Below are 8,255 nucleotides of genomic sequence, written 5' to 3' on the forward strand. Positions count from 1 at the left end.
CCTTTTGTGCCAGGAATTGAACTCAGGTCTTGTGCTTCCCAGGCAGGTGATCACATTGTTTTATGGTTATACTTCATATGTTCATAAACTTGAAAACATACCATTAGAGAGATTTACTGCCAGTTGACAAGTAATTTTCTAAAAAAAGCCTAGCATCCTGAAGTTTTGGAGATGTTCAAAATCCTGAACTGCAGATCAGAGACCACCACTGTAAGTAAAGTTTTACAGATAAAACTCAGGCTGGAATTTCATACTGTTAGTATGTCCTTAAGGCACTTTCTTATATTAATGGCTCATATATTCATTTCTTCATTCACTGGAGGACTCTTGTAGAACCAGCCATGTTCCTGATCTCTGCACAGCTTGTTTGTGCTTATCCTGAAGGCAGTGCAGGAAAGGAAGGAGCCCACGAACCTCCTAACCATGGAGCCTAATCCAGACCTGGGCCAGAGAATGCTTCCCCATGGAAGAGGGCTTGCAGTCCAAAATGTGACGCACGGACAGGCGAGAGCTGGGCAAGGCGAGAAATGGCACTGGACCTGCAGAGCATCATTTTTGAGAACAAGGGGTGGAGGAGTAGAGAATACTTGAAGAACACAACAGCCTATGTGGCTAGAACATGGAGCGGGAAAGCAAGAGAAGTTAGAGCTGGAGAGGGTGGGGTGCATCTGAGCTCACCGAGCAAGCCGTTGTAAGAATTACTGATTTCATTCTGAGGACAGTGATCTGAGAACAATTGATCATTGAATTTCAAAAGTACGTCATTCAAACTCTAGCTCTTTCTTGGATTGAAGCAGGACTGGCTAAGGGAAGGGCTTTAGGGTAAGTTACAACTAGTTGGTGATGGTGCAGGTGAAGGCTAGAAGGCTAGAAGCAGCAGCTCCAGTGTGATTTGTTGGTTGATTGGGTTTAAGGGTGAGGGAGGGGGAGCCCATGTTTTGGGTTGGGATAGGAATTGTGGATAGAGAAGGAGGAAAACTGGGTTAGTGGGTGGCAGAGGTAGACAATAGACAGACATAAGTATGTGGTGCATGGTAAATTCTTTGATGAAAATAATACCGTGTGTTCTGGTGGACTGACTGAGGATTTAGGAAAACCTCTGGGGAGTAGTAAGTGAGTTGAGACTAAGACAAGGAAGCATGGGAAGAAATACAGAGAGAGCTCCCAGGATGTGGGGCCAGTAAGACATGCACTCTAAGACAGGAGTGAGGTTGGCATGCTCAAAAAGAGAAAAACACTGGCCAGTAGGGTGGACATTAATGAAAGAGGCAAAGTTAGAAATGTGTCTTAGAGGGGCAGGCAGAGCCAGATCACATCAATGTTGTTGGGCGTGGTGCGCAGTTTGGAGTTTGTTCATGCAATTGGGAGAAGACAGTGGAACCTTCTGAGGTGGGCTGTTACCTGCTTTGCTTTATGTTTTATAAGACAAAACTAGCTGCCTGTAGTAGTTGATACACTGTGTCAACTTGAGAAGCTTAAAAGTGTAATTAAGTGACTCAGCAGGGAGCCAAGATTCTTGGTTTGCAAACATCCTCATCCTGTGCAAGAGGAGGGCATGGACACGGTGTGAGTTCTACACCCCTAGCCCCAGGGTACTTTGTTTACAATGTAAGTGTTATAGGCAGCCTGAGTTAGATATAGGTAGTTAGACAGGGTCAGCCCCTCAAGGAGATGACAAAGCCCAGACACCTTACTGGGGAGATGCTCCTGGTGTGAGCCAGACCTAAAGATCAAACAAATGCTGACCTCCCTAAAGTTGGCATCCAGGATTGCTCATTAGTTGGGAAGAATCATCGACTGAAGGTCACCAGATAAGGTCCCGATTTACATTCATGCCCCCTTGCTATGTGACTTACTACCCTACTTGGTCCTAGGCCTAATCAATTTTACCTGAGCAGTGGTGCTTGTAATCCCATTGATTGACCATAGTTTTGTCCCACCCTGTGTCTGCCTAAGCAAGACCCCTTTATCTCTACCTCAACCCAGCATGGTTTTGTCCTATAAAAATAACCTGAAAGAGACAGCTTCCTGGGCAACCCGCTTGGGCCCCCCTTCTGTCCCTCTCCAACAGAAGCTTTCCTTTCCAATAAAGTTTTACCCTCAACCTCTGTTAGTTCCTAAAATTCATTCTTCGGTTTTAGAGAACATGAACTCATCCAGGCCAGGTTGGGAATTTCAGATTCCTATATCATAAGGAGGAGAAAAAAATCTTGCTAGAAGCTGCAGCTGCTGCTGCCCTTCCCTTTGCTCTTCACTGTTCTCTGCTGCCATGAACTGCTGCTCTCTGCTGTGTGCCACTCTGCCTGGGAGCCAGCCGAGTATAGATCAAAGCCTCTACAAACTGTGAACTAAAATAAACCTTTCCTTCCTTCATTTTGAGTGTCAGATTATTTGTTCCAACAATGAATAAAAAATAACTAGGACACTTCCATATGGAGAAGAGGCTGTTGGGGGGGGGGGCAAATGTCCTTTCTTCCTCCCTCCCTCCCTCCCTCTCTTTCTTTATTTCTTTTTTCCCCCTCATTCCAGTTGTTCCTCTCAACAGTTTCTTTCCCAATCAGTATCTATTGTACCTTTCAGATTTTATTTACTCTTTCAGGTTCTTACATGACCAAGACAATATGATGTTTACACAGCAGAGTCTGATTTATTCCCACTTTTTTTTTTTTTTTTTTTTTTTTTTTTTTGGTACCAGGAATCAAACTCATGACCTCATGCTTGCCAGGCAGGCATTATGCAGCTGACCTATCTCCCCAGCCCTATTTCACTTATGAGGATGGTCTCTAGTTATATCCTTTTACTTATAAAAGCCTCAAGTTTATCTTTTTCATAGCTGAGTTATACTCCATTCTATAAAAATACCACATGCTTTTTATCCATTCTTCAGTTGATGGGCATTTGGGTTGTTTCCAAGATTTAGTTGTATCAAGGGTGCACATATATCACTGTGGTATGATGATTTCAGTTCTTCTAGAAAAATACCCAATATCTGGGTTGACTGGGAACTCTAATCCTATTTTGTTTGCGGAATCTTCCACCTCAGAATCATTGCTGCTGTCACTATTAGCTAGGGAGTATGAGTTTGCTATTTGTTTGAACTTTAATTAAAATACAAATGCTGAGTTCTGTGAAGGTATTGCTGCTGGTTAAGCAAGGGAGAGAGGTGGGCTTTTGCTGCTGTTATCATTGCCACTGTGGTTTATTAAGATTTTTCCTTTTTTGCTGGAATTTGCCACCATACTTCAAACAGTCACTTTGTTGTAGCCAAGAGAAGAATGGTGATATATAGGAGATAGAGATCTCTCTTTACTCAGTGTGAATTTTCTAATCAGTTGTTAGTGTGACTCTTTGGTATCACTCGCTAAGTGAGCTGATTTATTGGCATCGAGCCACTTAAAACAAATTTCATGACCTTCTCAGCCCCTCCCTGGCGGTGGACTGTCACCTGCCTCATGTGAGCTGCGTGGACTTGTTTCATCCTCCGTCTTGTGTTTGCAGGTTTCTTTCCTCCCCTGGTTATCTCACACTGCCTTGATTGTGCAATATTTTATTATTTAATTGTTGCTGCTTATGACAATTCTCATCTATCTAGAATCCCTTTATATTAATTACCTACAAGGTACAAAGTTATATTTTAAAAAGGGGGATAAAAATACGAATTTGAATATACAACATTTTCTCTCTCATGGTCACCGAGAAGGCCACTTTGGGCATCAAGGCCCATACAAGTGTTCCCTTCCTGATGTGCCAAAATGGTTCATCAGACATCCTTATCTGAAGGCAGTACTGCATTGAGTCCTTGGATAGCATGGGCTGGCCTTCAGCGTTTATGAGCAGAGCTAGGCCTTTTAGGTGTGTCACACCGCCCTTTGGCTTCTTTCTCAGTTTTGTTCTCTTGTCTAAGATAAGACTGAAGAATCTCCAAAGCAGTTTCTGCTTTATTGTTTCTCTGTAGTCTCTGCGTGTTTATGATGCTGCATTGCCCGTGCTGCTCAGTGTTTAGGTCCCTTCTGGGCCTTGCACTGGGCTGCTTGCGTGAGAGTAGCGCTGTCAAATGAAGCCTGTTTCTCGGAGTTCCAGGTCCCTTAGGGTGCCGCTGTTTCTCTTCTGCACCTTCACCCTCTGCCTACCAGTACCCCAGCTGCTCCTCTTCATCCCGTCAGACTCCACTGGTTCCTGGACGCCAGCCTCTTTTTCACTACTGCAACTTACTCTTTGCAAACAATCTGAACATATTTGTAGAAGGCAGTAAGTAAATAAACAAGGAAAATAACATGGTGGATACGTCAGTTAGCTTGATTTGATTGTTCTGTGTTGTGTATCTGCGTGAAAACACCACATTGTGTCTTATGTGTGTACAAAGTTATCATTAGTCATTAACATCTAATAATAACTCGAGTATTAATATAGTTTTTTCTAAGGAGAACTTGCATGCTCAAGCCATGAGAAGCACTAAGTTACTGCAATAAACATCTCACTGGGTATTTTCAGGAACAAGCACACAGTCCTTGGCAGCAAGACTGTCCCTGAAAACCTACTCTGTAGGAGCTTGGGTTTCTTCAGCGGATTCTGCCCGCATCTGAGATCTGATCTAAGCTGCTTTACAGCATCCCATCAGTGGAGAACACAGAGGCTCCCTTTGCTTGGCCTAGAGAAATGGAGCAGAGTGCTCAGAGCATGCTAAGTCGTCCATAAGATAATACTTCACTAACTGGCTGCTTCACTGCTTGATCTTTAGTTGTTGTTTTTTAATCTTATTTATTGATTTGGTACAGGTTCTCACTACCCAGCTCAGACTCATAGTGATCCTCCTATCTCAGTCTCCCCAGCACTGGGATTACAGTTATGCACCACCATGCCTGGTTTTAGTGGCTGGCTTGGCACAGGGCTGACACAGCATGCAGTACTGGGGATTGAACCCAAGTCCTTACACTTGTCATGCAAGCACTTAGACTACTGAGCTATCTCTCCAGTCCCAATCTTTAGTTTTTGGATAGGAGTAAGTAGGATTCTTCCCAAGAATTTCACGAGGAATACATTATACATAGGAATGCATAGTATCAGTGCATGTGCCTCAGTGTTTTATTTGCATTTATGTTGTTCAGAATGTTTATAAAATATTTGAACTATGTTATGTACCTCCCTTTCAGCTCCATGTTGTGCACTGGAATTCGGACAAATATCCCAGCTTTGTTGAGGCAGCTCATGAGCCTGATGGACTAGCTGTCTTGGGAATATTTTTACAGGTGAGAATCAATCTCATTTTAAATGATAAGCTGTGTTGGGTAAAGAGATTCAGACATGGTGTACACGTTCAACTGCTTTTAATGGTAAACTAGTTCTATGTTTAATATTTTTATCTTAAACTGAATGTTTAAAAATACTACTTTAGGAGCATTGTCTTATGATTCTACTAATTTTCCATTAATAATTTTTATGTGGCTAGCAATAACAGCATCCTTAACCAGAAGAATAGCATCACAAACAACAGCTGTCGGCTGGGGAGATAGTTCAGTAGAATAAGCACTTGCCTGGCATGTGCAGTGTCATGAATTCAATCCCTAGTACTGAAAAAAAAAAAAAAAACCACAACAAACAAACAAACAAACAAACAAAAAAACCAGCTGAGACTCTGAGTAGAAAATGTGGATTCTAGACTCACTCTGATTCCTGATCAGAGTCTGGAGAAAAGTTCAAGCTCATAATTCTTGAAGCACTTGTTTGACCGTAGTGGGGTGTTGGTTCACATATACTGACTAAATAAGAAATTTGTTTGTTTTATTTCCCTTTGTCTAATGTCACATGTGGACAGCTGAGCATTGTCATCAGACCTGAGGAGAGGCAGGGCCTCTCGCCTCCCACGGCTACCACATTCCTGCAGCGTGTGCAGTTTTGCCAAGCCACATTTTCTGTGTGTGATGTTGTAATTTATGGAACTGGGGCTTGGAGGCGAGGCATGGGACAGAGGCAGGGAGTGTCACAAACTGTGGAAGATCCTTATCTCTTGGCCACCAAGTTAGGGTGGTGGCAGATGGGGCCAGAGAATACAGTTTAATCCTGAAAAGCATAAAAACTTTAGGTAGATTCAGAACACCCTTGATAATGAAAAGACATATATAAAAATTCATATTTTTATATTTATGATGTATTTGCTTGTAAGAGTACATTCCCTTGATTTGAGACTTCAGATCATTTTAGACTGCAAGTAAGAGATGTTTTCATCTAACATTTTATAGCACCAAACTTTTAATACCACCACCATTAATTTGAATTCCAAATTTGGATGTCACCTCTTGCTTAATATTATAGGTATTTTGTTAGTTTCCTAAGGAGGGTTTCTCTCAATTTGACTTAAGCCTTGAACATTCATGAAGTTTAAAAACTTTTAAGCTACTACTATCTGTTTTGGAATCAAACTGAAAGTTTAGTACAGGAATCCTGTAATACTATCTGTTTGAATTCTTCTGGCATGATAAGGCTGTTAGGTAAAAGAGAACCTTTGTTCCTGAACAATCACCCTACTGTCCTGGCTTAGATTTTAGAAAATAATTGTAAAATACTGATTGAAATGGAAAACTTTATTAATTTTGTAGACTTTATTTGCTGTCATAACTGTTTCTTTCAAAATTTCGTGTCTTTAGATTGGCGAACACAATCCCCAGCTGCAAAAGATTACTGATATTTTGGATTCCATTAAAGAAAAGGTGAAATAAGTTACCATTTGCTAATGACTAACATCTTCCCTCTTCTTTCCTGACTTATCTTTCTATGAAGACTAAAACCTTGGATGTGGCACATGCTGCATACTGTAAAACAAGTTTGTAACATATTTGGCCAAAAATTCAGAAGTAACTTATTATCACTTATCTGTTAAAAATTGTGAAGGATTTCATGATATAAAATAATCACTAATAAATCTATTTATGAAAAACTAGCTTCAGCTGTTTTGGTTATGGAGAATAAACCTTTAATTGTAACACATTTTCAAGAACACCATATAAAAACAAACCTTGTGTATCTTAAATAAATCTATATGATGTATAGATTTGTATTTTTTCGATGAAGGCAGGTGTTTTTCATCACTGAAAGAAGATACTAAGTAATTTCATTAGTTATAACTTTCTGTCTGTAATTCTATCCCATTGTAATTTCTGGGAATCTTCTTTGCTTCCTCAGGGAAAACAAACTCGATTCACAAATTTTGACCCATTGTCTCTTCTTCCCCCATCCTGGGAATACTGGACGTATCCTGGTTCTCTGACAGTTCCTCCTCTTCTTGAGAGTGTCACGTGGATTGTTTTAAAACAGCCTATAAATATCAGCTCTCAACAGGTATGTGTTTTCTTCCAGGTTGATTTTGATTCCCTTAGTGAAACTGAACAGAAAATTTGTGTGTGTGTGTGTGTGTGTGTGTGTGTGTGTGTGTGTGTGTGGTGCTAGGATTGAACTAGGGCTTCACACATACTAGATAAGAGCTGTACCACTGAGCTCTTGAATCTTTTGTTCTATTTGGTGTTTCTGAGATGAGGTCTTTCTAATTTGGGCTGAGATTTCAGGGGTGGGTTACCACACTCAGCTCTGTCGAATCATTTTTTAAAACCTTGTGCAATTTCTGAAGCTTGTACTTGCCCTTTGTTAGTGGGGCAGGTAGTTGGATTAGGTTGTGTTCTGTGCCTTTTTATTTAACCTTCACGATTATTGACCCATGATCTCTGCTTGATTAGACTCTTTCTTGCTTCCTAGAAATGTAATGTACATAAAGAAAACCAGGGGAGTGAAACATCACTTTGAAAGCTCTGTCATTTGCTTTTGCTTCTTTGTGTTTGGTTTGAAATATAAGCAGGCTAGGATACAAACAGGAAAGTCAGGTGAGACATGAGCCATAGAAGGTGACATTTTCCTTTCTAATTGCAGTCCCTAGACTGCTTCTCCACAGATTTTGAAGTGAATTTTGAGAACAGTAGTAGTTGCAGTACCCACAGAAACACATGTGCCTGCCAAGTTTTAGAAGATGTGGTAGTGTGTGCTTAAAAATTCAAGACAGGGTCCAAGCCGGGAGGCCTGTTGTTCGTGAACTATGTTAGAGGCAAACTATGGGGCCATTGAAGACGGCAATTTGGAAGAAATGGAAGAGGAAGTACGGCTCAAGAAGAGAAAAAGACGAAGAAATGTGGACAAAGATCCTGTGAAGGAAGATGTAGAAAAAGCTAAGAAGAGGCGAGGCCGCCCTCCAGCTGAGAAGCTGTCACCAAATC

At 41.1% G+C, this 8,255-nt stretch overlaps 1 protein-coding gene across 1 annotated transcript in view; it reads left to right on the plus strand.

The window, feature by feature from the left end:
* Ca13 (carbonic anhydrase 13) overlaps positions 1 to 8,255 on the plus strand; it is a 32,097-nt gene that overhangs the window by 13,055 nt on the left and 10,787 nt on the right. The window contains exons 4-6 of the mRNA XM_004643090.2: positions 5,151 to 5,246; positions 6,642 to 6,704; positions 7,177 to 7,332. Of these exons, the coding sequence (XP_004643147.1) occupies positions 5,151 to 5,246; positions 6,642 to 6,704; positions 7,177 to 7,332 (315 nt within the window). The remainder of the gene's footprint in view (positions 1 to 5,150; positions 5,247 to 6,641; positions 6,705 to 7,176; positions 7,333 to 8,255) is intronic.

The sequence above is a fragment of the Octodon degus genome, unplaced genomic scaffold (genome assembly GCF_000260255.1).
Source record: "Octodon degus isolate 3935 unplaced genomic scaffold, OctDeg1.0 scaffold00165, whole genome shotgun sequence".
NCBI lineage: Eukaryota > Metazoa > Chordata > Mammalia > Rodentia > Octodontidae > Octodon > Octodon degus.